Source organism: Talaromyces atroroseus, assembly GCF_001907595.1.
Source record: "Talaromyces atroroseus strain IBT 11181 chromosome Unknown scaffold_0, whole genome shotgun sequence".
Lineage (NCBI taxonomy): Eukaryota > Fungi > Ascomycota > Eurotiomycetes > Eurotiales > Trichocomaceae > Talaromyces > Talaromyces atroroseus.
The window spans coordinates 1,357,808-1,385,553 of record NW_017971432.1 but is presented as its reverse complement, the minus strand read 5'-3'; the positions used below and the strand labels follow the sequence as shown (position 1 = coordinate 1,385,553).

Sequence of the window (27,746 nt, the reverse complement as noted above, 5' to 3'; positions counted from 1 at the left end):
CTCTTCGCTTTCAACCAGCTTGGCAAAGGTATCTACATGTTGTTGTGAGGAAAAGTATGTTCATCTGGCAAAGGTCGGTCAGCTTACCGAGAAGATTCTGGATCTGGTCTTGATCAACTCAAATTGGTCCAAATGTACTTGGCACGCCCTTTATCCCCACAGCTGTGCATCTCACCTTTCGTTCTTCTCTACAGTGGTGAATGGCGGTTCCACGACACACCTGGAGCAAAGGGGGCCCGGTTTCTCTTTGTGTTGCTATGAACACTGCTGTGCATCCTTCATCCCGCATTCGTCACGGCCTTAAGAGGGCGGGATTCTCTTTAGAGCGGAGTTCATCGACCAGCCAGCTGACCTGAAAGACTCGCGCATGAAGGCTATACCGGCGTCGGCAAGGCATGTTATTACTATTATTGCCTTATGCGAAGAGCGAGCACGAATAAGTGGTATCCGACATCGTCTTCTCGCAGAGCTACGACGACAATAGTTTCGCTGAGAAGATCACCTTTAACGGCACCCCGTGCAAACCCCGATTGCACTGAAGAAGCTGGAGTGGCAGGCACTCAGATCATCAATCCTCTAGACACATATTGGACGACTGAGAACTGCTGTAGAAGTGGCGGGATCTGCAATGATAGAGTTGCAGGAATTAATACATGGACAGTAGGAGACTCGACCCTAGGAACTGCACGTCTGAGCGTACAATAGCACTCCTCGGTCTGATTGACGCATGAAATGATAGGTAAACGTGAGATAGAGCCATTTCAAGCGCAAACTGGTTACATCTGAGTCTCTTGTATACAACGACGCAGTGCCACCTTGGCTTACCCCGCAACTACGCCCCAGAAGAACGCTGGAGAACTCATGCTACAAGAGTGCCATTTCAAAGGCAAGATCTGCTGCTTTCCAGACCTCATTGGCAAAGAGTGTGCACTTGAAGCATGTTCGGTTCGTGGCAGTACCTAGGTACGCTGCAGTGTCAGCACAGCCCAACGTAACCCAAGGCTCTGTGAGGTAAAGCCAGCCACCTGAACATGCACCATCACAAATCACATAGGTATTGTGCGTCTTAATCGAACAAGCCTACCGTCAATTTCCGGCCCGTAGTCTCATGAAAGGAGTATATACCGTACGAGGTAGAGCCTCTCCGGCTCTTGTTGCCTCCAAAGTATATAATTGCAACCACACTAGTCATTGGCGGTGTTAGGATTAAGCCTCATAACTATCTATGTATCTATAATCAATCAATAGTTTAATACTTTAATTAGCGACCCACTGCAAGGACAGAGCATAACCATATATTGGCCAATCCTACAGGAAGACGCCAAGGAGGCTAATGCTTTCTCTTCGCTATTTGGAGCGTAAGATCTTAGTGAACGTCAAGCGGACAATTGGCGAGGGAGATATACGACCCAAGAATGCTACATTAAAACGCCTCAATCTCTAAAATTCGAGAGCACACCTGCTGATTCCTTCAAGCCTTCTCTTCCGTGCTGTACCGGGGACTCGAGATGGGGAAAAAAAAAGAAAAGTATAAGAACACATCGTGCTCTCGCCGTGGATGTAGATAAAATACGAGTAGAGTCATCAATTCCTAATTGTGCCCTAAACCTCCTCCTGGAGGAACACACTCAAGATGAAAGTCTCCAGTGCCTTCGCGGCGACGCTGTCCGCAATTATAGCTGCGTGCTCAGCTCTTCCTTCTGACTCAATGGTTTCGAGGCGAAGCACATCGGACCGTCTCGTGTTCGCGCATTTCATGGTAAACATCCATCTCGAATATGAGGCACATAGTCAGTGACGATAGATTGGCTGACTTCATCAGGTTGGTATCGTCAGTGACCGGACCAGTGCTAGCGATTATGACGCCGACATGCAGCGTGCTAAAGCTTATGGAATTGACGCCTTTGCATTGAATATCGGTACCGATACCTTCAGCGACCAGCAACTGGGGTATGCCTACGAGTCTGCGGCAAACAATGACATGAAAGTGTTCATTTCATTCGATTTCAACTGGTGGTCCACCAGCCAGGCCACCGAAATTGGCCAAAAGATTGCCCAGTACGGTAGCCTAGCAGGCCAGCTCATGTATGATGACAAGATTTTCGTCTCGTCGTTTGCTGGCGACGGTGTAGACGTGGCAGCATTGAAGTCAGCTGCTGGCGGCAATGTGTTCTTCGCTCCAAACTTCCATCCATCGTATGGTACAGACCTGTCGGATGTCGATGGTCTTCTCAACTGGATGGGCTGGCCTAGCAATGGTAATAACAAGGCTCCAACTGCCGGTGCCAACGTTACCGTTGAGGAAGGGGACGAGGAATATATAACTGCTTTGGATGGCAAGCCCTACATTGCTCGTCAGTCGCCTAACCCTACCTCCTAGCCTTGGAGCAAAACGATTCAGTTTGGCTGACCTTTTCTTTTTTCTTCTTCACTAGCGGCCTCACCATGGTTCTCTACGCATTTTGGGCCAGAGGTGACATACAGCAAGAACTGGGTTTTCCCATCTGATTTGCTTTTCTACCAGCGTTGGAATGATCTATTGACTTTGGGCCCTCAATTCATTGAAGTGGTCACCTGGAATGACTATGGTGAATCGCACTATGTCGGACCTCTGAACTCTCCTCATACAGACGATGGCTCCTCTCGATGGGCGAATGACATGTAAGCCATCTTGTGTAGGTATCGGTGTTTTGTTTCTATGCTAACATCAAGAAACTAGGCCTCACGATGGCTGGCTGGATCTGGCAAAGCCCTACATCGCGGCATTCCACGACGGGGCCACTTCGCTATCATCATCCTACATCACCGAAGACCAGCTCATCTACTGGTATCGGCCTCAACCACGACTCATGGACTGCGACGCAACTGATACCTGCATGGTTGCTGCCAACAATGACACGGGCAACTATTTCGAGGGCAGACCCAATGGGTGGGAAAGCATGGAGGACGCTGTCTTCGTGGTTGCTTTGCTCCAGTCTGCTGGAACGGTTCAGGTCACTTCAGGCCCTAATACCGAGACATTTGATGCTCCTGCTGGTGCAAGCGCCTTCCAGGTTCCCATGGGCTTCGGCCCCCAGAGCTTCTCCCTGTCGCGGGATGGCGAGACAGTATTGTCTGGAACAAGCTTGAAGGATATCATTGATGGATGCGTGTGCGGAATCTACAACTTCAACGCCTATGGTAAGAACTGCCGTGTCTTTTGTATATCTGAATATGTTTCCAAGGTTATTGACATGGGAAAAAAAAAAAAAAATTCAGTGGGCTCTCTGCCAGCAACTTTCTCCGATCCACTCGAGCCACCTTCTCTCAACGCCTTCAGCGAAGGCTTGAAGGTTTCGACATGCAGCGCGACACCATCTTTGGGATTGACATCGACCACTCCACCAGAGACCATTCCTACAGGCACGATTACTCCAGGATCAGCTATTACAGGTGCTGCAACAACTACCTCTACCATCTCGACCACCTCCACGATTTCCACGACCTCAACTTTTATCTCAACTACCACCACCACCACGTCCAGTGCTGCTACCTCCACCACCACCGGAACTTGCATCGCCGGCACTGGCCCTGACAACTATTCTGGCCTGTGTTCCTTCTGCTGTAACTACGGCTACTGTCCGGGCTCCGATGGTTCGGCCGGCCCGTGTACATGCACGGCCTATGGAGATCCAGTTCCTACGCCTCCAGTAACAGGAACAGTTGGCGTTCCGCTTGATGGCGAGGGTGACAGTTACTTGGGTCTGTGTAGTTTTGCCTGCAACCACGGCTATTGCCCGTCTACTGCTTGTCAAGTAGAGAGCTGAGAGGTGCCACTATCTAGGTAATACCATGTTAAAGTAATACCTAGGTACTCTGTGTCTAGCTTGAGAGATGGCAGGGTATCTAGTTCTATCTTAAATATAAGATTTCTCCAACTTACATGATTTTGATGCACATGGATAGGTAGACCTGGACAGTGAAGGGCAATACTTAAATAATGCAAACAGACACTGGATCTATATCGTTCAACTCAGTTGGCCAAAGACTAGTCGTGAAAAAAACACCCTTTCGAACAAAAACCTTCTTCGCTGCATCAACGCAGTCCAAAATAAGTCCAATCCCCTCCACCATGAGAAGACACCAAACTCTCTCGGGCCTTTCGTCGTCTTCGCTGAGATCCAGCTGCACAGCACCTATCGGTACGTTTTCCCACCTGGTTTCAATGTCTGCATTGCCACCCACCACAGAATGGAGAATCATGTAAGGCCTTGATCTCCAGTTCCCACGTCCTATTCGCTGATCAAACCCCTTCCACCTTTCGTCATCCTTGTATACTATATCCATCGTATATAGCGGAGCAGAAATGCGTAGAGTTGCATCCTCTTCGAGCTCCCCCAGGCCTCTCAAGTCACTTTCTCCACCAAGTGTATGCGGTATTCGTTCGAACTTGGCAAAGACTCGTCGCTTAATGCTGCTCGTATACCGTTTTGAATCAAGGGCATATCTCTGCGCAATTGATGGATGATGGGTGCCTCCATCCAATGCTGCCCAGGACCACGAGGGGGCTCTCTGTTGCTGCTGCTTATAATCCTCTGGACGAGTCATCGACATCCCCGTAGGCCTGTCCAAGTAGCCGGTAGCCCTCAGAACCTCGGGGCCCAAGACCTGGTTCGTCATGCCGCGACGACACTGCCATAACAAGCCCCATGGCAAATCCACCTGCCACAACCCAGCAATATAAGGGCCAGGAATGCATTCTAGCAGCTGTCGCACAATACCGCCGATAGCAAGTAAACGATCGCCAGACTTCGTCAGTAGACGAGGCGTGTAATTCATATCCAGCATCCAATACCAGAGCTTCAATTTATCCAATACCGGATCCTTGGACCTCGCTGCCCTCGGCACAGAAGTATTTTCATACCATGGCTTGGGTCTCCAGAACGACGCCGGACCCTGCGTTGTGAAATTGGACACCCGCCCAAAATCGTCGTATCGGGAATTGATGCATCGAAACTCGAGCGTCTTGTCACCGTAGACAAGGACTCGGCGCGGCAGGATCCTCTCCTCGTAGCACCACGCTCTCGCATCTCCCGGTCCATATGTCGTGCCCATGGGCCTCGTGTGCAGGAACACCCGATCCGGGGCCCTGATGAGAGGGTACGGGATCTCCGGTGCCGTACTGGGGCTTTTGATCGGCCCCAGAAACCCGTCATGTACGGACCCGGCTCGAGTAGCCTGAATGGTGAGATAGGAATTCCCAAAGATCCGATCCATGCGGGCTATTTCTTTCATTTTGTCCTCCTTGTTGCCATCCTGGATGATGCACAGCGCATCGATCCAGAGATAGCGTATACCCAGCCAGCGCGCAACCTGGATTGCGTCGCGGTGAGTTTGGGGTAGGCTGGTTTCGGGGATGCTTTCCATTAGACTGGTCTTGGTGGCTTGGGTTAGCATTACGGGCTGCGCTGCTACGCCCCAGACGTAGCTTAGAGTGATGTATTTTCGATCGGGTTGGTCTGCACTTGTCTGGATCACACGCAGGTTTCTTCTTCCCCTGCTTCCTCCTTCCAGGTCAACCAGGTAGGTGGGCAGCGCGAAGTCGCCTGTTGAGATGCACTCCGGGTGGGTATTTTGACAGCGCGCAGCCCAGGATTTGACAAGGTTGATTGCGTCGTTGGACGATGAGTCACGCTCAATAATCCGGCCGCTGATGTACTCGGCCGCTGGGTTTTCTGAACATCATTCATCAGCAGAGGTAGAGGAAAAGGCGTGGGAAACACACACTTACCTGGCCGTGCGAGCACAAACAGCTCAGCGCCATAAGTGTCCATCCTGACACTGAGAGCTGGCAACTCGAAATTCGAGGCTTGGTCCAGAGACGCGTACAACTCAACAGGCGAGTCGGAGGCAGCCATTCTGTCGTAGTCGAGTTTGACATCTTCCAGAAGCACTCTGTAGAGCCAGCTGCAGAACGAACAGCGGCATGACTGGAATTCGTGAAAGGTCTCGTGCAGAGTGTAGGTGTCTCTGAGTTCTCGAAGGGTTGGCAGGGTCTTGCACTGCGCGCAGAGGCTGTCGTCTGTTTTATCCATTGTGTAGGTAGATGGGAGTGCCTCGAGTCTCAACAGGCTGCCTGGCGCTAATCAGTAAGTGGGTAGCACCAATCACTCGGCACTATTTCTCGTATTCATGTACAAGTTTGAAGGTTAATCAAGTATTGCAAAGCACTGTGCATGCATGACTTTATGTTCTTGTTGTAGATCCAGCATCTATTCTTTCCTAGCCAATGTATACATACATTTCATTCACATTTGTCCAGATACACTTTTGAAATAACCCACAATCAAATAATAGCCACCGACTGAGTCACCGGTCTGTAGAGAAAAGAAGCGAAGAAGAAAAGATAGTTCGTAAGAAAAGCCTTGTCGCGTAAATCGTGTTGTGTTGTCTGCAGTAAAACGCAAAACATCCGTCAAAAGCGAGAAAAACGGTCAATAATACCAACCAAAATCGGGGTGTCTGTTTCGTCAAAGGCAAAAGAAAAAAGAATATACTATGAAACATATATATGTGCAAGAGATTTCGAGTGCATCATGCCATGATAGACTGTTTCGAGATATCAAAATGCCTCCCATTCGTCCTGCTCCTTCTGTGGAGCTGCTTTGGTGGTATCGGCTTTGTTATTGTTGGAGGAGGAGGATGAGGAAGAAGCAGAAGATGAAGTCAGGCTCTTTTCCCATTCATCCATCAGGCTGGACGCCGTGCGTGTGAGTTGAGAAGCGGTGAATTTGCTCAAGGCTGGCCATGGAATGCCATTATTGTCCGTGCGATGACGTCCTCCTTCATCGGTATTTTGGTCCCCAAAGCTATACAAGTGTCGCTCCGGTTAGTTAAGATACACTCGCTACTCATAGAGAGGAAGAACGTTTATACGACCAAGCAAATCAATCAAAGCAATACCCAATAAGCAACGGAACTTACCTTGCGCTGGTCCTGGGACTGCTGAGCTGGGTGGAAGGGGACTGATCGTTCTTGGAGGTAACCGTCGATTGGCTGGAAGAGGGTGTGTGCGATTTTTTGACCGGCTGCGGTGTATCCCAATTGCCCCAAGCATCAACATCATCATCCTCCTCCTCCGCGTCGAGATGGGTCGATTGCGAGTCCTCGGACTCTTTCCGTGCGTTTAGGGTATTGTCGGCGGCTGGATTCGTTTTTCGTTCGAGCTTCTGCCCGGGGGTATCAACTCCGAATTCACTCAAAAATGATACCTCAATGTCGGCCGGAGAAGAAATATTATTACCAGATTTCTTTGCTGCCTCTTTAGACAAAGAGGACGATGAGCTTGTCCGCCCAAAAGCTCCATTCTGCTGCTGATCACGGTTCCGAACTGGCGTCACACTCCGCTCGCTTCGTTGGCCACTGCGAGAACGCTGTGTGGTCGAAGCTGGGGCCTGCAACGTCCGCGTTCGAGTGGCGCTGATAGCTTCCTCGCCGACTGTAGCCTGCCGGATGTCTTCCAAAAATGTCCATAGTCCTTCTCTCAAGTCGGATGCCATCTGTCTACCTGTTCGCAGGAGAGCTTCGCTAGATGGCGGAGGCAGAGACCGCCGCCACTGATTGCCCGAAGCATCTTGATGCGTCGTCGGGTCGTCCGATTCCTCTGCCGACTTTGCAGAATCCTTAGCTCGTTCCACGGAAGGCAGTGTCGCCGATCGTGGATGTCTGGTTGCCTGCGCCTCAGGGCTCGTCGCTTGCCCCGACTCGGACTTCATTGGGAAGGGTGGTTTGATGACGCCCATGTCGGGGGAGAGTAACGAGAGCGTACGGGTATGTTTAGAGCCGGCAAAGACTCGCCGACCATTGGCAGAAACCGAAATATCGCCTTTGGGCGTACTTCGAATACTGTTTCGTCTCTCTAGTTCTTTGCTTCTTCTGATCTGCGCGGATACCGTATCTATGGGGGTAAGAATGGGAGTGGTATTGGCAGTGGTAGTGCCTGCTGAACTTGGGGTATCGGAAGCCCTTGGGGATTCCTCCGCAGCCAGTTCATCGGTTGAGGGTCGCAAGGGCCGCATGGCCTCGGCGCGATGGCTGATTTCCGTCTGCTTCTTGTGCCTCTCGCTCAGCACCCATTGCTTCTTGAGACTGGCCAGCTCGACTTCGGCTTTTTGTAGCTCCTCGCGGAGTTCGAGGACTTTGCGCTCCTGGGAGGCGATGGCAGTCAGAAGATCGGCGGGCTCGCATGGCTCGTCGCCTGCAGGAAGGGCTTCTGGGATGGACTGTCCTGGTGCTATCATGCGGGGAGACTCAGTCGCAGGAGTGCCGGCGACGACGACAACAGAGGGAGAGGCTTGCTGCTGGTCTGATCGAAGGGTGAGTGGTGGAGCGACGGGGAAGCTGAGCGTCAAGCGTTTCGCATGGCGAGCAGCAGCAGCAGTGCTGGGACGCGAGGGAGCAGCCGGGCGGTTCTCCTCTGCTGCTTCCGGCGGTGGTAACTCTGGGGTAGTTCCATGGTCCATGGCGAGAGAAATGCACGGTCAAAGCAAAGCTTCAACAAGTGAATGTCATGGCTGCAAACAGCACAGCCGAGAGAATAAATACGCAGTACTCTGTAGACGAGCGCTAGTTAAGGAGCGACGAAGCATAAAATCAAAGGGGCAAAAACAAGCGCAGCGTCAGCATGTTTAACGCAGCGATCGGCCGAGGCTGGCAGTTTCAGGTCTGCGCTAGCTCTGCTAGTAGCTTAGTGCTCAGACTCCACGAGGACGTTGCTGCACGGTTCCACTGAGAGTGAGAGAGTGAGAGAGAGCTCAGGGGGAAATGAGAGTCTGGACTCTGCTGCACTCGCGTCTGTCGGTGTGGTTGGCCGCTTCGTCCCGGCGTGGCTGATTATCCGGGCGGGTGCCTTGCAGCCTTAGTTTACCAGAATCCGTACGGAGTAAATAATAATATATATATGCATGGAAAAGCATAGGCATGTCGGTATTGTTGTTGAATCTCTGCATCATTAAGTACATACAGTCCCCGTAAAATATATGAACATCCACGTCACGCATAGAGTACAAGGTAAGCGTCGAAAACTATCTATCAGAAAGATTTGAAGAGCGAGAAGAAGAAAAGCAATCGATCGAGAAGTGAAGAAGAATACACCATGGGAATCAAGCGAAGGCAAATCAAGTGTACAGAAAATCAAGGGCAATCGATGCCACACGAAATGTCGGCATTAAAGAAGAGAAAAGCGCAAAATATGAATGACATATCCAAGTCAAGAAAAACTTCAAAAAAAAAAACTCCAGTGCTGTGCAGAGAGAGAGAGAGCCAATGATGGCAGAAGAGAAGAGAAATCTACAAAAGAACACATTAGAAGCGTGTCCGTCGAAGAAAAAACAAAGGAGGGTATAAATTGTCGGAGAATGACGGTGCGAAGAACATAAAGAGTAAATCCGCCGGAATTGTAACGAGCATAGATAGAGTGAAAAAGAAGGAAAGGATTCCGGCGGACGAGGCGGGTTAGGTGCGATATGATGATGGCAAATGTTGTACAAAGAACGTATTTTCTCGGATCGTTGGTAGGAAATAATCAGAAGGACGACGAATTCACGATAGCGGGACGGTTTCCACGGGTTATATCCTAGATGGCCGGCCATCGATTACGGAGACCTTCGCTCCATCGTTGATAGAGAACATCGGCAAGCTGCTTGGTGTGCTCCATCCCCGGGACATGCTGTCCTGGCATGTTAGCCAATTGCGGGCTGCTCTTCTGCTCCATTTGGAGCTGTTCTGATTGTCGACGACGGTGGCTTTTGAGGTGTGGGTTGTTCTGGGCTAGGACAAGTTTGGGTTTCTGAGGTGTAGTCTGCGCTGGTTCAGGAAGCATAGCGGCGAGTTTGGAATCACTGGGAATGTCGGTTAGAAAGACAAAAATAGAATAATACGGCTAGTACTCACGCCCTCATTTTCTCGTTGGATAGCTTCAAGATATGATAAAGCCCTTCCGGATCAATCATTTCAAGATCACTGAATGCCTCAGCCAGTCGAGAAATCGCCTCTCTTTTCTCTTGGTCTCCTGTATTTGCCAGGATCTCCTGGCAAGCGAGCCCAATACCTCTGCTATATGCCCTCCGTCCTAGTTGAGCTTCCTTGCTGTTAGGAACCGGGTCGGTAAACAGAGTCTTGGCCACCACATTTTCATCCAACCCAGGTGGGTAGTTATAATACTGGGCCTGATCGCTAGTCGCCTTGTCAGAAACTCGGCGAAATTGGCGTACCGTAGATGGACTGTTTCCGTAGCTCAGATTCAGGCCGAGCGGCTGTTTCACGCCGCTGGATCGTCGCTTCGTGTTGCTCCGTTTGATAGAAGGCGATCGCTCCGCCGCAGGCGTCCGCCGGACAGTAGAGTTGGCAACAGGCTTCAGCACACCGTGCGGAGTCATTGACTGAAGCTCTTCGGATTTGACAAATGGGTCCTCACAGAAATCCTCTGCAATTATTGGTTTCTTGATTGTAGGTGCTTTGACCGTGTCAAACACCCATCCGTCGTCGTCTTCGTCCTTCGGAGTAAATGTAGTCCTTGTTAACAGGTTAGCTTTTTCTTCAATGAACAGCGGCTTTCAGGTTTTTTTTTTTTTCTTACAGAGTTTCTGCATAGTATTTTGCATCGCCTCCATGTTCCTTGCCGTTATCCCAGTCCTCTTTCCGTTGGATCAGCTCCTGTAGAGTTTCGGTCTTCCCTGCATTGCGCACAAACTTGTGCTTTAACAGCTCTTTCGCTGTGTATCGCCTATCGGGATCTTTCACCAGACACTGGGCAACAAAATCCTTGAATGTTTGACTGAATTCGTTGCCTTCGAGGCGTGGTGCCGGGGCCTTTGGAATATGAAACAGTACCTTCATTGGATGAGTGCTGGCATGTGGCGGCTCTCCGTTTGCAAGTTCCATTGCCGTTATGCCCAATGACCAAATGTCGGCCTTGAAGTCGTATCCAGCCTGCTGGATCACTTCAGGCGCCATCCAAAAAGGAGTGCCAACGAACGTGTTCCTCTGCGATTTGATATTCGACAGTTGAGCAGCCACACCGAAATCCGCCAGCTTGACCTTTCCGGATTGGGACAGAAGAACGTTTGCTGCTTTGATATCCCGGTGGATCTTGCCCTCCCGATGGAGATAATCCAGTCCCAGTAATAGCTCGCGACAAACGATGGCAATGTGTGCCTCGGTGAAGACTCCTGGTTTCATCTAAGAACGGTTAGCTCCCTTGCTACCTGGCTGCTTTGCGAATGAGTTCCTACGAGATCCAAACAAGAACCACCACCCAGGAATTCCATGACAATCCATAGTTTGTGACCACGCAGAAAGCTCGCCTTGTACTGGGTGACGTAGGGGCTCGCACACGCTGCCAGCACGGATATTTCTTGCTGGATCTCGGCGATGTCGTCCTCGCTCGACTCGAGATCGATCTAGTGCACAATCGATATCAGCAACTGGCAGTCAGGCTTATGAAGCGCAACATACATGTTTGATGGCGACTATCTCCCCAGTCGCCTTCTCGATGCCCTTGTAGACAGTGCCAAAGCTCCCACCTGCATTGATCATTTTCCATTAGCAAGTGCACTGCTCGATCGCGGGGCATATATATGACCACTCACAGCCCAACTCCTCCATCACCTGATAGCGACTCGCCATGTCGCCGTCGGCCGCCATTTTCTGCACACAAATGCACAATTGCGCTGCAAACTGCCAATGCGACTTTCCTTGCGAGCACGACACTGGAGAACAGTGGCCGTCCAAACAACGAACGGAATGTGAGGCACGAAAGGTGAAGCAGAAGAAGAAAAGGGGAACTTTGCTCTCTTTTACTTTACTCCGCGAGCCCAAAAGCTCAGCAGCAGCGCTCGCCGTTCGGCAGGCGCCCACTTGCCCGCCGAGTCTGTCGCCAGGAGCAACCGGCAGCGCTAAGCCAATCACGGCCAAGACGACCTCCCTTGCCTTGTTGCCCTTAATCTCTACTCCGTATCTATTATTGCTCGAATGCGAACTACGTGCTGCATACAACTAGCACTGCCTTGGACGATCTGCAATCAATGGACGAACTTGGTCGATATATGCTTGATTATTGCGGCTGCCCATACCCCTTCCTACTCGAGCAGGGACACAGTCGGCACGGGGGATGTAAACAGGGGCAATCCTCCATCCAGCGCCATGACGTTTGTCAGTCCTGAAAGTCACTCGCGCACAACCACGCAGTCGACTGGAATGCGGGGGATTCTGAGCGTGGGATCACATGGCCAGGCTGTGGACAGTCCTTTTCCTTCTTATATCCCTTGGAAGGGGGTGGATGATCTGGGGTAAACAGAGGGTCTGGACAGAGATGAAAAGAAGGCCTACAAGGGGAGAAATGGAAGCAATTCCTCTACTACGTACTTCGAATATCGGTGGTTATACTATTCCATTTCGGAGTTAATGAAGAGATCTATGCTATCTGTGTAGAAAGTAGCTCCGAAAGCATTGTTCTTAGCGGTTGGGAGAGTCTGTAGATAAGTCGTGCTTAATATGCCCGGGCCGGAACGCCTCACGATTGGCTGGCTGGCGCCGCGGCTTCTCCGCAATCGGCCTTGCGCAAAATCAAGGATAAATCGCCAAAGTCTACTGCTTGGTCCAATTTCTTCAACTATCAGGCGCCGACATCCCATCATGTCCGCTCCGCGCAGTGTTGCCGCGGTTCTGCGAAGGACAAGGCTGTCCCACTGCCGCCCTGCACCGCAGACGCAGACATTGTTCGCCGTCAACGCCCGCCGTCCGTTCAGCGTCACCGCCGCTCCCCGGACAGCAGGCGCCTCCAGAAAAGTCCAATTGACCGCAGCGGCCTACCCGCAACTGAAAAGAGACCCCAAGTTCGCACAAGTCACGAAAGAACATGTCCAATACTTCAAAGAGCTCCTCGGCACGGAATCCGCGCTCATCGACGGCATCAACGCCGACGCCGAGGACGATCTTGCCCCCTTCAACGGCGACTGGATGCGCAAGTACGGAGGCCAGACAAAACTAGTCCTCAAACCGCAGACCACGGAGGAAGTGAGCAAGATCTTGGCTTACTGCAACGAGCACAAGTTGGCCGTCGTACCGCAGGGAGGAAACACGGGCCTCGTTGGCGGCTCGGTGCCCGTGTTTGACGAGATTATCATAAACACAGCGCGCATGAACAAAATTCGCTCCTTTGACGATGAATCTGGCGTTCTCGTCGCCGATGCAGGCGTTATTCTCGAGGTGGCTGACTCGCACGTGGGCAAGCACGGTTATCTCTTCCCGTTGGACCTGGGAGCGAAGGGATCGTGCCACATTGGAGGAAACGTGTCGACCAATGCCGGCGGTCTTCGTCTCCTGCGTTACGGCAGTCTGCATGGGAGCGTTCTCGGTCTGGAAGCCGTCTTGCCAGACGGAACCATTGTAAATGCTCTGTCTACGCTCCGGAAGAACAACACGGGCTACGACTTCAAGCAGCTGTTCATCGGGTCCGAAGGAACCATCGGCATTATCACGGGAGTCTCCATTCTCTGCCCGCCTCGCGCCAAAGCTGTTAATGTGGCGTATTTTGGATTGGAAAGCTTCGAGCACGTCCGCAGGGCCTTCCGCGAAGCCAAGGGTCAGCTGTCCGAGATCCTTTCCGCCTTTGAATTGATGGACGGCCGAAGTCAAAGCTTGGTGCGGGAGTCTACTGGCAACAAGCAACCTCTGGAAGGCGACTACCCGTTCTACTGTCTGATCGAAACCAGCGGCTCTAATGCCGAACACGACATCGCTAAATTGGAGACATTCCTGGAACATGTCATGGGCGAAGGCATCGTCGCCGATGGCGTACTTGCGCAAGACGAAACACAGATCCAGTCGCTCTGGCGCTGGCGTGAAGGCATCACGGAGTCGCTCAGCCATCTCGGCGGCACCTACAAGTACGATGTGTCTATTCCGCTACCAGAGCTCTATCAGCTCGTGGAGGACTGCAAGAGCCGCCTTACCGAGAAGGGACTTGTGGGCGACGATGACTCGTTCCCCGTTCGCGCCGTTGTTGGATATGGACACATGGGCGACTCTAACTTGCATTTGAACGTGGCTGTCCGGCAGTACAACAAGGAGGTCGAGAAGGCAATTGAGCCCTGGGTGTATGAATGGATCGCCAAGCGCAATGGCAGCATCAGCGCAGAGCATGGACTGGGAGTTGCGAAGAAAGATTTTATTGGATACAGCCAGAACGACACGAACATCAAGCTTATGAAGCAGTTGAAGGATCTGTATGACCCGGTGAGTCTATCCTATCTCCATCGCCTCTTCACTCGAGAAATGGAAAATTTCTAATTCAGGTTTTTGCATACAGAACGGGATCATGAACCCATACAAGTATATATAAATGCCATGTGAATAAATTTTTTTTTTTTCTGTTTTGAAACTAAAAAAGGAAAAAAAAAACGTCATCCGTAGACATAAACCGTCGACGTCATCAGGAAAGAGCTTTGCAAGCGTTTCCCCACACTGCCGGAGTTTGACTTCCTCTCCTTCCAGACTTCTGAGAACATCTTCTATCCCTAGCGGATATCGCACAGGGCAATCAGGAAAACATGTCTCATACCGCGCTGATCACCGGTGCAACAGGCCTGCTCGGCCGCGAAGTCACCAAGTCCTTCAAGCAGGCGGGATGGCTGACCGTTGGCCAAGGGTTCAATCGAGCCGCCCCGCCGACGATTCTGAAGGCCAATTTGGAGGATGCCAGCGATGTGAAGAGGATAATCGATGAAGCCAAGTATGTGGTTTGTGTCCTGTGCTGTACTTGATCAGAGTACAGACTTTGGCGGGCATTGGGCTAATTGGAGTACAACACATAGGCCGCAGGTAGTTGTTCACTGTATAATCCTTCCCCCCCCCCCCAACCGGCTTTCCTCCTTTCTATGCTAGTGAGCATGAAGAAGCAAAAGAGAGCATGGCTAATAGAGATTGATAGGTGCCGCAAACCGACAGCCAGATGCCTGCGAAAACAACCCGGAGCAGGCACGCAGACTCAACATCGAAGCCACCCGCATCCTAGCCGAAGAGACCTCCTCGCGAGGCATTCTTCTCATCTACATCTCGACAGATTACGTATTTCCAGGCACCGAAGGCGAAGCACCCTACGAAGCCGACTCGGCGACCAACCCGCCGAATATCTATGGCGAAATGAAGCGTGCTGGCGAAGTGGCCGTGTTGGAAGCCACCAAGGAGAGTGGCTTCGGACTTGTATTACGCCTCCCTCTTCTATACGGACATGCAGAATACAACGGCGAAAGCGCGGTGAATACCATCCTCGACGCGGTCGAGAAGAGCAGCAAGGACGCCGCGGCAGGCATCAAGATGGACGACTGGGCGCTTCGGTATCCGACAAACACGCAAGACGTGGGACGCGTCTGCAACGACATTGCAGTACGCTACATCAGGGCCAAGGACAATATCAAGTCGCTGCCGAAGATCCTACAATTCTCCGCCGAGGAGGACATGACCAAGTATGACATGGCGCAACGATTTGCGAAGATCCTCAACATCGAGATCCCAGGCATGATTGCGAATAAGGAAGGGAATGATCCCAATGCAGCTGTTAAGAGGCCGTACAATACGCACCTGTCGACCAAGGTGCTCCGAGAAGTGGGCGTCAATGTGCAAACGGTGAAGTTTGATGACTGGTGGTACGTCTTTTTATAATTTCTATCCCTCTTTTTTTTTTCCTTTCTTTCTTCTTCTTTTCCCACCCGCTTCCTAGTGATAGTTCATGGTAATTCTGTGGCTAATTGTTTGGCACAGGCGAGCATACTTGAGAAAGCCGTGAACTATCCAGCCTGGCGATGATCAGTCAGACACTAAAAATGTGTGGTTACATTCCAGGATCCTCTCAGCAGTGGATGAATCCGACGGTAGAGAGAAAGAGATGGCACTGTGTAGCCAGACTACTGCAGAATTTTAATTCCTCCTTTTTGCTATGCGACGCTCTGCATTGGAAAAACAAGGCAGGACATGCAAGGCATCTCGCTAGCTCCAAGTCGAAAGGTGACCAGTCGAGGCTAACTATGGAAATAGATGGGGAATAGATAAAAATAACTAAAATGGCGTGTTTCATCAAATAAATTTCAGGCGCTCAAAGGCTCAGAGACTAAATAGTAAAGTAAAGGCTAAATAAAGCGGCGGGCGGGCGGAGCGCGTGCCGCGACATAAAAGTTGGAATGCCCGCTTCGTAGAGAAGAATCCATACATACAATTCATTGCACACGACCAAAAGCAGCAGAAATACAATGGGGAAAGACGACATTTTGCTTCTGTTTATCTCCCTCATCCAGCGTCCATTGCACGACAGGATGCCCGCGCTTTGAAGTGAGCCTCAAAACTACAAGACCGCGATTTCGCCCCGGGACGTGGAAACAAAGCAGCGCACGATCTGTCGGATTCGTGCATTGCGAATTGGCCCATACGAACGAACGAACGAACGAGGCGAGCGAAGCATTTGACCGATTTCCTTTATACCTTTATATCACGGAAGCTGTCTTGCGGTGCTCTCCCAAAGCACGTTCAATCAAATGTGATCCCGTTCCAATAGCATTCTGGCGGACGGCACACAAATCATTAACTATCGCCCATCTACCCAGAGCCCCTGCTATATCTGTGCTGCGGTGCCCTCCTGAGAAGCAGAAGCCTCTTTCTTTCTTTTTTGTTTTTGGCTGCTGCATTTCTGTCTGCTATATCTCACCCACAATGGGAACCCAGCTGGAGACATCGTCGGCCGTAGGGACTACGACTCCCAAGTTCTCGCGTTATCGATCCGTGCGCCGTGCTGCAGCTGAGGAGCAGAAACAATGCGCGGGGGAAGGCGCCCCTGCCAAATCTCCCAGTGCAAGCATCGCTCGGAGCATGTCGCGCTATCGTCGACAAAAGCCCGCAACAGCAACGACGACGACGACGCCAGAGGCAGATCATCCTCCAGTGCCTGCGTTGCCGCCGTCGATCCAAGTGCCACAGCCAGTAGCGACACCCAATGTTAGCAGCGCCTCCAAATTCTCCGGACAGGCGCAAGATACACGAGCAGTCCAGAAGACGCGCCTCAATGGCACGCCGAATATCAATAAACCCACCAGCATAGATGATGACTCGTCAGACGACGAAGACAAGCTCTCAGAGGCCGAGAAATCTCGCATGAGAGAGGAAGCCATGAGGAAGCTGACAATGGCAGAACGGCCCAGGACAGCTTCAGCAATCCCACAGGCCAGCCAATCAAAGGCGGAACACAAACGGGCGTCTTGGAAGGACAAACTTGGCCTGCCAAATCACAAAAGCGCTGCACTTCCAACTGCAGATTCTGAAAACATGGACTCGGGGACACACACGCTTGCGCCTGGCATTGACGCGCCTGTGTCTGCCGTCAATGCTGGCGAGAGAAGAGTCCTGGTCAAGTACAGGTCTAGCTCTATCAAGCTGCCAGTGACGCCAACCACGCGCGTCAAAGAGATCATCTACTCTGCAGCCAACTGCTTCTCTGAGCGCGTCGATCCCAAGAGCGCCATCATCGTCGAGTCCTTTTCGCCTCTGGGTCTCGAGCGGCCTTTACGCCGTTACGAACACGTGCGAGATGTGCTCAACTCGTGGTCGGCAGACCATGCTAATGCTCTGGTCATTCCAGACTCTCCATTTGCAGGTGCCACTCAAAGGCTCGAGCTGAGCGCCGTCCTGGCCGCAGCACAGCCCAAGGACGCGAAATTTCAGCTCTACCATTCTTCCAAACCCGGGAAATGGGACAAACGCTACATCACCTTACGTGCTGACGGCCAGGTCGTGCTGTCGAAGAAATCAGATGCGAAGGAAAAGGACTTTGTAAACATTTGCCACATGTCTGATTTTGACATCTACACGCCGACTGCTCGCCAGATCTCCAAGAGCATCAGACCTCCCAAGAAGATTTGCTTTGCTATCAAGAGCCAACAGAAGTCGTCCATATTTATATCAACGGAGAACTTTGTGCATTTCTTCGCAACCAATGACTCGATGCTGGCAGAGGGTTTCCATGACGCAGTACATGGCTGGCGCAGCTGGTACCTTGTGCACGTCCTGGGAGTCGGGCAGAAACAGGCAGAAGCAGCCAATGCCAATGCCAATGCGAACGGAACTGCGAAAGAGTCGTCAACTCACCAACGCCATGTCTCCACCGATTCTGTCTCCTACCAGCTAGGCTCGTTTAAGCCATTGATCGAATTCGGGCGAAACATAGACCCGGCCATTGCGACAGCGCCAGAGAAAACAGACAGCACGTCGTCGACTCGAGACATGTTCTTGCGGAAGAAGAAAGCACGAGACCACGCGCCACCCCCCAGTTCCTTTCCTGTGAACGTTCCCACACTCGACACAAACACAAAACCCGAGCCTCTATCTCCTACGCACGATGATGACTCTCCCTTTTCCCCAGACAGTCTTCTCGGCCGAACATACAGCCAGCGCCAGACAGCTCAGCGCGAGCGAGAGGCCAAAGAAGCGGAGGAAACCGGCCCATTTCTGGCCCAAGGCCTGCTCAAGAATCTGAGTCCAACCAATTCCGAACCGCCATTCAGCAACCCCTCATCATCTAGTCGACAAAACAGTCGATCAAACACGATACGCTCACATCAGGAAGGCGGCCTTTCGCAGAGTCGCTCGAACTCTGTGCGTCAAAAGGCCAAGCCACTCGTTGATCTCACGCCCACTTACAGAGAGCCCCCTCAACATGTACGCAAGGGACACGGCGTCAAGATCGACGCAGGAATCCCGCTTGTCGAAGCAGCCACTGGTCTAGAACCCGTTCCCGGCATGCCTGCGATTCCCTCGGCTACAACGTGGCGACGCGAAGAGACCGCGGCTCGCCCAACCACTGCCTCTGCCTCTGCAGCAGCAGCAGCAGCAAATGAATCTTCGTCCGCTTCGATCTCGAGTCGTCGTCGCGCCAACACGGTGAAAGGCCAGCAGCAGCATCATCATCACTATCCCCAAAATGGCTATGCGAGTGTATCAGATGTTGCTATGCCGTTCATGCCCAACGGTCTCATAGCACTTTCCAGCGGCAATAATAATACAGCTAACGCGCAGGCAAATAGTACGAGCATTGGCCGGGGCGTTGCTACTGGCGATCGCCATGCGACTCGTCCGCTGCTGGATTTGAATCCTCATAGCCAGTTTGTGGAGGGCAGTTTGTTGCGAAACATAGAGCGAAATCAATGATGATCATAATACAAGAAGAATATATGATATATGTCTTCTGGAGTTTTGGGGGTTCTTTACTTGTGCATTCATGCTCAAGGAGTTATGGATGTTTTCTACTATACCCTTGGTTTGGAGGAGTCTTTTCTATCACAAGTAGCTTAGATGGAATATCTATCTATTCACAAGAAGACTGTATTGAAGGATAATTTGTTAGTTGTACTCAACGCGACACATGACGTCGCCGAAGGCGGGACAACAGCGTCCCCACCATTCGACTGCCTTTCTTGACATTTTCAACCCGGCTGTTTCCAGCTCCCAACAAACTTGGAAGCCCTCCAAATAACCAAAAAAAAAGACAAAAGAGACAACATGTCCTGGTTCCAGAAACAATTCACGCTCCCCTCGCGCTCGCGAGGCAGCTACCTCATCACAGACACCGTGGTCAACGAACTGCCCGAGATCAAAAACTACAAAGTCGGCCTCCTCAACCTCTTCATCCAACACACCTCCTGCGCGCTGTCACTAAACGAGAACTGGGACGAGGACGTGCGCGCCGATATGAGCGATGCTCTCGATCGGATTGCCCCGTATGATAAGAAAGGCAATTTGTATAGGCATAGTGCTGAGGGGGAGGATGATATGCCTGTATGCTTTTTCCCCGTCTGCTTATACACAAGAGTAAATGAAGAGGAAAGTCGGGTTTTTTATTGATAATATGTGTGTGTATACAGGCTCATATCAAATCTGCTCTTGTTGGCGCAAGCGTCACAATTCCCATCTCTAATGGCCGACTTGCTACGGGCACATGGCAGGGTATTTGGTATTTGGAATTCCGGGCGAGTCGGCATTCGAGGAAGGTGGTTGCAACGATACAGGGTGAAAAGGCGTGACTTTGACAATGGTCTTGATAAACAGAGGCTTTGATGGAATCGAATAATAGTCATTAAAGCTAGATATGCCTCACGCTTTAAACATAAGCTGCCGTTTCACTTCTGAACAGCACAGCCTGCCTAACAAAGAGCTGTCTGTGATTTTCATGACTATTCTTCGAGTAAATGTACATAATGAAGATAGAACTTCAATGAATCAGAGACGAGGGAGGAAAGAAAAAAAAAAAAAAAGTCAACGCCAAGGACAAAAACGAAAAGAAAAATAAAAGAAGACTCAAATGTATTCAAGACTCCAACAATCATCGTTGTTCATAGCCTCCTTCAGTGATTCGTTGGGCCTCTTCCACCTCAGCGACATGTCCAGTTGGTTCGAGAGGGTATGACGTGCTGGGCAGGGACTTGAGATACGCTTTATTTTTCTCGTGCGCCTGTTGTGACACGCATCGTTAGTTATAACAGAGCATATAGTTTGTATACACTATAGAGTCGACTTACAAATGGTAAACCACAGTATCCACATGTGGCAATCTCGGGCTTGTCAGTGTTGATGAAAATTCGAGGGTGGCCCAGAGGACCACCGCCGCCATCGCAAGAGACGACTCTTTCCTTCGTCCATCGGACGGGCTGTTTGTGAATCAACTCAATGGCCGCGTAGGGTTGGGGCTGTTGCCAAGGTTGTTAGCATCGTTGATGGTAAGTTTCAAAACGAAAAGAAAAGATTGAGAAATCTACCTGAAGTTCCATGATTGTTTGCTCAAAGCGAGGGCCGGTCATGGCCTCCGCTCTTGGTCGCTGGTTCTTCGCCCAGGTCGAAGCACGGTTCGGAGCCTGCAGGTGGCGATTCTGCTCCGCCTCTGCAGGGGTTTCGACGAGTTTGTCGTCAAAGGCGCCCATTGAGTCCACAGGCACGGCATTGGTAGCAGAGACATTGGGAACGGGCTTCTTGGGCGAGGGGTCGTTGGCCTGGAGAGTGTTGTCGGTCCATCGAGGGGCGCTCACGGAATAAGAGGCCCGCGAAGTCAATCGTGCCGAGCGCGATGCCGACAGAGCGGCCGAGGCAACTCTACTACCCCTGGCTGAGAAGAGCATTGCGTTTTCAAATATATGCGGACTGTGCTGTTGGTCGTGTTCAAGGTTGATGTTGCAGAAGCGGCGGGAATTTGGAGAGGTTTGGGCCAAGCTCGGGTTTCCACAGCCGACGGGACGCAGCGGGACCAATCAGCAGCCGCGCATTTAGCTCTGTCTCTTTTTTTCTTCTTGTCTACGCTTGTCGCTGCATAAAAATCTGGAGCCGACTTTGATAGACTACTGTCCGCTCTCAACGACGCAAATATTTCATTACGACAATTCTGTTTTCCTTTCAGGCGACCAACGACACGCCCTAACAATGTCTGGCAGCTCAGCTCGGCCGGCGAAGACCATGTCTTCCCGGCTTCTCACCATGAAGGTACGAAAGTTGTCAACACACGTAACAGACACACTCACGCACGCCTCATGCTCATCATGTATATATAGTTCATGCAACGCGCAGCTGCCTCAGCCGCCGACGAACCAGAGACCCCCTCGCCCAAACGCCAACGCCTATCTTCATCCAGTCGAGCAGAATCAACACCCAATTCGGACTTGGAAGCCGTCAATGCCGCTCTTGCAGCCGAAGAACAAAAACGCGCAGAAGCAGTTGCGCGCCAGGCTGCTGAAGCAGGCGAGACGAATTGGGTCTTGGATTTCTCTGCAAACCCTGCCGCCGCTGCACCTTCTTCGCAGCCTATGATTGTCGCTGCGGATTCGCTGGATGCTGAAAACCAGGCCATGGCGTATGGCGGTCGCACGAGTTACGGGAACTTTCAGCGCAAGAATAGACAGCCAAGTGTGGTGAGTTGAGAAAAGAAAAGAACGCTTTACTTAATCAGATCTATGATATGCTAATCATGCGGGTCTGCCTCAGCACGTCAATGACGACGAAACATCCGTAGACGCAGACCAGCAGCCATTAGAGGCCATGACGGAGAAGCAAAGGAGGAAAGCCAAAAGGAACAAAGAAGAGCCTCGGCTAGACAAGTTGACTAGTTTGTCTGGGGGACGCAGCTCCTCGATGGACGTACGAGGCCATGGACACGGTAAGAAGCATGGGAAACCGGGGAAGAAACGATCTAAATGAAGCGTTCCAACGACTCGGGGATTCACGCTGTCAAACTCGTCGAACTCTATGTTGCAATACATAGCTCATTATTTTATACGTCACTTGACTCGGAAACGCGTGGCATGCTCTCTAATCTACAATCTAAAGTGATCATTACATCATGAGAGCACCGAGCGACAACCAATCCTTCGGCTGTCGCGCCGTTGGCGAAGCATGCAACTACTCTCTTACGTGGCTATGCAGTCCGTACGCCTCCGAGTCTTCTTCTCCGTCGCCATCCCCAAAGACATCGGAATCATTATCGGTAAACTCATCTCGATACTGTTTCGGGCCGCGGGGCTCGTTTAGATCGTCTCCTTCGACAATCAAATCGATGTTGTCTTCATCGAAATCGTGAAATGCAAGCTGTTCTTCTTCATCGCGAGCCAAAGTCGACGCTGCCGCATTGACGTCTGGATCGTTTGAGAAGCTACGGTGGGGACGCCCTGCTGCGTGATCCTCTTGTATGGATTGTCGGATGCCCGCCCGTTCTTGAGCTTCGAGCTCTTTTGCGCGAGCCAATGTCCTTAGATGAGCGGATAGTTAGGCGGGCGCTTCATTCCATAAGAAAAGAGAAATCACTTACCTTCTATAGATATATATACCAGTGCCGACGCCAATAGAAATTGAAATTATGATGCTAATGATGTTGACGGCCTTGGAGCCAGCACTCATCTCTTCGTTCTTCTCCGATAACAAGCGAATTCGGCTTCCAATAAAAGCATTCATCATGAACTTGGGTGCTGTTAATGCCGTAGCAAGACCGTAATTGAGGGGTTGAACTGTGGGAAATGTCGATATTGCGCCGTTGCACAATGAGTACGGCAGTGGGCAGAGTCGGATCATGCATAAGAGTTTGAGACCATCGTATTTAAGAGTCAATGCAAGCGCAGCGAATCGCTTGTCATTCTCCAACATGCGATGGACAAAGCCCGAAAGCACTGTGCGGCAAATAATAAACGAAAGTGTCGAGCCGATTACAGTGGCCGTCGTGTAGACAATCCACCTATACATATATATAACAAGAACCGAATTAGCAAACATGTAGGGTGGCAGAAGATCCGCTAGCAAGCAAGGAAAGAAAAACGAACCCTTTCCAGAATCCAAAAAGAAAGCCGGCTATTGTTCCAAGTGTCGCCCAGCCCACGACTGGCGGGAAAGATACCAGGATAATCAACAGCCATACGACGATATAGGCCAACGGCGATCGTTCCCACCTGTCAGCCACTGGTCCGAGCCAGATAAAGATTTTACCTGCAAGGATCATGAACGCCACGCCACCAGCGAGTGAAAGAAGCGCAGCCAGGCCGGCCAGTGTCTTTTGAACGAGAGTCATCTTGTCCCATCGATTCCTCACTGCGCGATACGTGGATTCAGCCTGATTGATGATCCGATCCCGGAACGAGACGGCTTCCCCCATGGAAAGACGTCTTGACGAAAGCGGTGATTGGCTCCATGGTGGACGTATGCCGGCAAACAGGGAAGCCTCCTGCTCTTCAGATTCTGAAAGTGGAAGTGACAAGGCCCGCGCGGTAGACTGGTAATCGGCAGGCATTGCAAGCAAAATGGGCAGGACAGCCGATGCTATTTGTTTATCGGGTACGAGACCGAGGAGAGCAGAAATCAAATCTGCACAATGTATTCCACCCCGGTGGTGGTTTTGAGGATGGAGAGCTATTTCTTAGCCCTCGCTGGCAGTCCTGGTCATCTGCAGCCAAGAGTCGCGGATCGAGCAGTTCACTATATATTTTTGTTATTGGAGGCTTTCTTTTTTTCTTTCCGTTAGCTTGGACAGACTGCCTTTCTGGCAAGGAGCAGACGTGGCATGCTTACTTGGGAGATGCGGGTTTTGCTGTTCAATGTTCCTCATTGCATGCAGAGACGACGAAGCCGTTTTGATAACTGCCTGAGAGAGCCGTGCCAAGAGGGTCTGGTCCGATACGCGTCTTGTCACAGAGCGCTGTCCGTGCAAGCACATTAATTGGCCAGATGCGAATCAAGCGGGGGCTCCCGTTTGCGCGTTACCAGCTGCGTAAATTACGGGCTGAGAGACGTCATTCAGCTTGTTTGGACTGTTTACTTTTCTTCTCTTTTCCTTCCTCTTTGCCTCTCTTTGCCTCTCTTCTCTTCTCTTCCCTCTTCTCACCGCGCACCAGCTACCTTCCCGGCTGAATGTCAACTGGTGACGGCATGGCCAATGGCGACAGATCGCTACTAACTACTGCGCCGCAGCCACAGAGCAGAGATCTCCTCGGCGTTAGCTCAGGTTGGAGTGGACATTATCTCCGGAGTCCGTTCAAGACAGATGTCCTTCCTATCTGATGCTCTGATGATCAGAGTCATCCACTCTGTGCATCATGCCATTATGCTCCTCGCATCGTTGGTCTGATCCATGGCCTGCAGGTTGTATACTGAGTACGATGATGATTACGTGTAGTTAGTCAGTAGTTCTATGGTCCGACCAGTAAACAGGACATAACAAAACAAACACACCAGAGCAGAACAATAATCGATTATGTTTGTTTTTGATTATCAGTTTCAGTTTCAGTTTCATTTTCATTTCCCCCAAAAACAAGCGCACGACGTTGCTGGCGTATCGGAGGGAGCGCCTCATCGCAGAGCTAAACCGTGGATGGACAGCCTCCTTCCTCCTTAGGCGCTCTCTTCCCTCCTCCGCTTCCTCTCTCTTCCCCCGGCCATCTCCCGCTTCATTCATTCCTTATTTCCTCCACGCTCCTCAGCGTCTGCGCCCTGCCCTTTTGGCTCGATTTTGCCTTGTCGCTTGTTTGCCTCTGCCATCGCCGCCTTGTTTGGATCCTTGCGATACGATGTAACTCTCGTCCTGCCCCTCCGCGTTTGTTCAACACTGCATACAATAATACACAGGTAGCTAGCTGCCTTTGCGACACTGTTTCATCAACTCAACCCCATATTGCACACGCCGCCCTTCATCAAATCTGGCACGGCTCTGATTCCGCTTCTTTTTTTGAATTTGTTTTAAAGTCTGCTCCGCGTATCCAACATCATCAGCATGGTCTCCGACGAGCTGTTCGAGCTTTGTCAGCCAGTCTTGCAGAATGCCAGCCTGGACGAGGAGGAGCTGACAGAACAGTTGGAGGAATTACTGCGATCCAAAACTACATTAACTGGATCTTCCCTAGAGCATGCAGTGCTCGACGTTCTATGGCACCGGCACAACGAAACCAAGCCCGGTGCCTCACCTCCCCCCAGTCGACATACCGTTATCCGTCGTTCCTCTCCAGCGCCATGGCAAGTAACACGAGCCGCAACACCAATTTCCTCCCCTTCGATGACCGGTACGAGTCCCGCAGGGCCTTCCAGTTTCCATCTTGCACGAGCTGGTCTTTCCCGCGGTCCTCGCTCTTCTACCGCGTCTCCCTTCACCTCTCCACGCCCGTCCCCTCGTCTGGCTTTCGCACAGCCCATCCCCCATTCGCCGAATCTAAATGCTTATGAATTCTCCGACCAGAATAGCCAGACCTCCGAGTTCTACGGTGATTTTGGCAGCGAAAGCAACGTGGATTGGCTGGTGGCAGACGATGCGCTCAGTGTCACATCCTCCGTTGGAGGTCTCAGTGCATCTGCGCCAGAATTCGTCCCGGACATGAGCCCCCACGACATTCTTCGGTCTGTCCTGGGAGACAAAAAGACCAATGAGGAAATTGAGGCGGCTCTAGAGGTAAATGGCTATGATCTTGGCGCTACAATCGCAGCTCTTTCCGAGGAACCTATAAAAGATGAATCCCAGAGGCTAGACGAAGGTCGCGTCTTAGTAGGCAAGTCCATAATGGTAGAGCCGAGTCGTCCATTGACTCCCTCTAATCAAGCGCGCACGCCCGTTGTCTGCAAGTATTGGCTATCTACGGGGAGTTGCTTGCGCGCAGACTGCCGCTTCAGCCATGACTTGACCAGTCATATTTGCAAGTAAGAACATATCCATTAATTACAGCTCTTGGGGGGAAAAACCAAAAAAAAAAAAAACCATCGCTCACTAGTTGATAATAGGTACTGGATGATGGGTAATTGTCTTGCCGGTGATGGATGTCCCTTCTCGCACGATCCTACGAGTCTGATAGGCAATATGAATATCAATGATGCATCGAACCAACAATTAGCAAGTCCGCAAACCAATTTTCAGTTCGATAATAACCAAGAAGCATTTCCAGCCTTGCAGCCTGCCGGTGTTCCAGGCGAACAGTGGCCAGCTGCGTACATGCGCAAGTATCCAACTCATGTTCTGGTTACTGGCCCGAGTGGCAGTACGTCACCCTTGGCAGGGGGGAGGAGGAATGGTCCCAGTCGTCCCCAATCTCGACCGACAAGTCGCCATCAGCAACGCGACTTGAATCCGTCTCCGCTCTCCGTGGACGACCCCGAGGCTTTCCCAACGCTAGGGGCCATGCCAACAAAGAGCTCGAAAAAACATCATGGCAAGCGCGGAGGCCATAATAACACCAACAAGGATACTATTTCAAACTCCTTGGCTGACGTGGTACGCATTTCGTCTCCTGGGCCAGGTAGAGGGAAGAACGCAAAGTCCAACAAAGAAAATGTGAAAACCCGTGAACTCAGTGCCGAGGCCTTGGCTATCCAAGCACCAAAGCATATTCCCTGGCTGGAAACTGGACCCAGGGCCAACCAGCAGTACATCAAATATCGCACAGATGCCATTCGTCATGGCACTGTGCGAAACAAATTTCTGCAAAGGTAAGCCCCTTCTTTCCTGCGGGGGGTGGGGGTTTTTTTTTTGGATAGTCATCTAAAGTATGATTTAGTGCTGCACAGGCGTGGAATAGAAACGATGCCCGAGCAGCAAAGGCACTGTCACTACGGGGTCAGGCCGAAAACGAGGCGATGCGAAGGTGTCACAGGGAAGCTGCTCGACAACTCTACGAAGAGCGCAGCCAACATCTTGCAAATAGTGGCCTCGACGATGCTACTGAGGAGCTTTATGTAGATCTACATGGCCTTCACCCGGAAGAGGCTGTCAAATATCTTGACCAGATTCTCACGAAGCATTCAAGCGAAGACCGGATTCTTTATGCCATTACCGGAACTGGACATCACTCTAAGAACGGAAAAGATAAAGTGGGAAAGGCGGTAAAAGTGTGGCTGAACGAGCTGAAATATGTCTTTCGTGAGTTCAGCGTACCTGGCGAGCGCGGTGGCTATGTGGGCGGTGTTCTGGGCATTGACCCTACCAATTATGACAAGGAAGCTGTTGCAAGGTATCATAGTCAGGTTGACAGCCAGGCTGAGACTAATAACAGCCAGCCGGTGCTTTCGATGGGGAAAATCCAGCTCCTGAAGCGCGACGATGTCGCATCATGAACTAAGATTAACACTCCCATCAATGGGAGGCTTAGAATTATTTACTCCCAGTGGCGAGTTTTCTTTCCTGATGATAGGAAATATTCATTTTCTTTTCCCCCGAGATTGTTCCCTTC

General features: G+C 51.2%; 12 protein-coding genes across 12 annotated transcripts; 7 read left to right on the top strand and 5 right to left on the bottom strand.

The window, feature by feature from the left end:
- Positions 1–1,633: 1,633 nt before the first annotated feature.
- Positions 1,634–3,806, top strand: UA08_00490 (hypothetical protein; the record flags this gene model as incomplete). Its single annotated transcript, XM_020260302.1, has 5 exons — positions 1,634–1,759; positions 1,823–2,354; positions 2,436–2,661; positions 2,720–3,180; positions 3,259–3,806. 5 exons carry the CDS (start codon positions 1,634–1,636, stop codon positions 3,804–3,806), a joined length of 1,893 nt encoding a protein of 630 aa, XP_020124079.1.
- Positions 3,807–3,972: 166 nt separating this feature from the next.
- On the bottom strand, positions 3,973–6,074 carry UA08_00489 (hypothetical protein; the record flags this gene model as incomplete). Its single annotated transcript, XM_020260300.1, has 2 exons — positions 3,973–5,714; positions 5,771–6,074. The coding sequence occupies 2 exons, from the start codon at positions 6,072–6,074 to the stop codon at positions 3,973–3,975; spliced, it is 2,046 nt and encodes a 681-aa protein (XP_020124669.1).
- A 527-nt stretch (positions 6,075–6,601) lies between these two features.
- UA08_00488 (hypothetical protein) lies at positions 6,602–8,501 on the bottom strand (the record flags this gene model as incomplete). Its single annotated transcript, XM_020260299.1, has 2 exons — positions 6,602–6,848; positions 6,964–8,501. The coding sequence occupies 2 exons, from the start codon at positions 8,499–8,501 to the stop codon at positions 6,602–6,604; spliced, it is 1,785 nt and encodes a 594-aa protein (XP_020124670.1).
- A 1,112-nt stretch (positions 8,502–9,613) lies between these two features.
- On the bottom strand, positions 9,614–11,682 carry UA08_00487 (hypothetical protein; the record flags this gene model as incomplete). The annotated part of the gene is made up of 6 exons (XM_020260298.1): positions 9,614–9,878; positions 9,931–10,551; positions 10,616–11,217; positions 11,271–11,438; positions 11,494–11,561; positions 11,628–11,682. The coding sequence occupies 6 exons, from the start codon at positions 11,680–11,682 to the stop codon at positions 9,614–9,616; spliced, it is 1,779 nt and encodes a 592-aa protein (XP_020124667.1).
- A 990-nt stretch (positions 11,683–12,672) lies between these two features.
- Positions 12,673–14,328, top strand: UA08_00486 (D-lactate dehydrogenase; the record flags this gene model as incomplete). The annotated part of the gene is made up of 1 exon (XM_020260297.1): positions 12,673–14,328. One exon carries the CDS (start codon positions 12,673–12,675, stop codon positions 14,326–14,328), a length of 1,656 nt encoding a protein of 551 aa, XP_020124668.1.
- Positions 14,329–14,588: 260 nt separating this feature from the next.
- Positions 14,589–15,823, top strand: UA08_00485 (hypothetical protein; the record flags this gene model as incomplete). The annotated part of the gene is made up of 3 exons (XM_020260296.1): positions 14,589–14,777; positions 14,986–15,683; positions 15,799–15,823. 3 exons carry the CDS (start codon positions 14,589–14,591, stop codon positions 15,821–15,823), a joined length of 912 nt encoding a protein of 303 aa, XP_020124665.1.
- A 917-nt stretch (positions 15,824–16,740) lies between these two features.
- On the top strand, positions 16,741–19,227 carry UA08_00484 (hypothetical protein; the record flags this gene model as incomplete). The annotated part of the gene is made up of 1 exon (XM_020260295.1): positions 16,741–19,227. One exon carries the CDS (start codon positions 16,741–16,743, stop codon positions 19,225–19,227), a length of 2,487 nt encoding a protein of 828 aa, XP_020124666.1.
- A 351-nt stretch (positions 19,228–19,578) lies between these two features.
- On the top strand, positions 19,579–20,099 carry UA08_00483 (UPF0047 protein; the record flags this gene model as incomplete). The annotated part of the gene is made up of 2 exons (XM_020260294.1): positions 19,579–19,854; positions 19,941–20,099. 2 exons carry the CDS (start codon positions 19,579–19,581, stop codon positions 20,097–20,099), a joined length of 435 nt encoding a protein of 144 aa, XP_020124663.1.
- A 299-nt stretch (positions 20,100–20,398) lies between these two features.
- On the bottom strand, positions 20,399–21,188 carry UA08_00482 (Lactobacillus shifted protein; the record flags this gene model as incomplete). Its single annotated transcript, XM_020260293.1, has 3 exons — positions 20,399–20,527; positions 20,595–20,762; positions 20,832–21,188. The coding sequence occupies 3 exons, from the start codon at positions 21,186–21,188 to the stop codon at positions 20,399–20,401; spliced, it is 654 nt and encodes a 217-aa protein (XP_020124664.1).
- Positions 21,189–21,486: 298 nt separating this feature from the next.
- UA08_00481 (hypothetical protein) lies at positions 21,487–22,257 on the top strand (the record flags this gene model as incomplete). Its single annotated transcript, XM_020260292.1, has 3 exons — positions 21,487–21,546; positions 21,615–21,971; positions 22,045–22,257. 3 exons carry the CDS (start codon positions 21,487–21,489, stop codon positions 22,255–22,257), a joined length of 630 nt encoding a protein of 209 aa, XP_020124661.1.
- A 201-nt stretch (positions 22,258–22,458) lies between these two features.
- On the bottom strand, positions 22,459–23,614 carry UA08_00480 (Golgi apparatus membrane protein tvp38; the record flags this gene model as incomplete). The annotated part of the gene is made up of 3 exons (XM_020260291.1): positions 22,459–22,804; positions 22,865–23,284; positions 23,370–23,614. 3 exons carry the CDS (start codon positions 23,612–23,614, stop codon positions 22,459–22,461), a joined length of 1,011 nt encoding a protein of 336 aa, XP_020124662.1.
- Positions 23,615–25,309: 1,695 nt separating this feature from the next.
- On the top strand, positions 25,310–27,630 carry UA08_00479 (hypothetical protein; the record flags this gene model as incomplete). The annotated part of the gene is made up of 3 exons (XM_020260289.1): positions 25,310–26,223; positions 26,305–27,006; positions 27,075–27,630. The coding sequence occupies 3 exons, from the start codon at positions 25,310–25,312 to the stop codon at positions 27,628–27,630; spliced, it is 2,172 nt and encodes a 723-aa protein (XP_020124038.1).
- Positions 27,631–27,746: the final 116 nt, after the last annotated feature.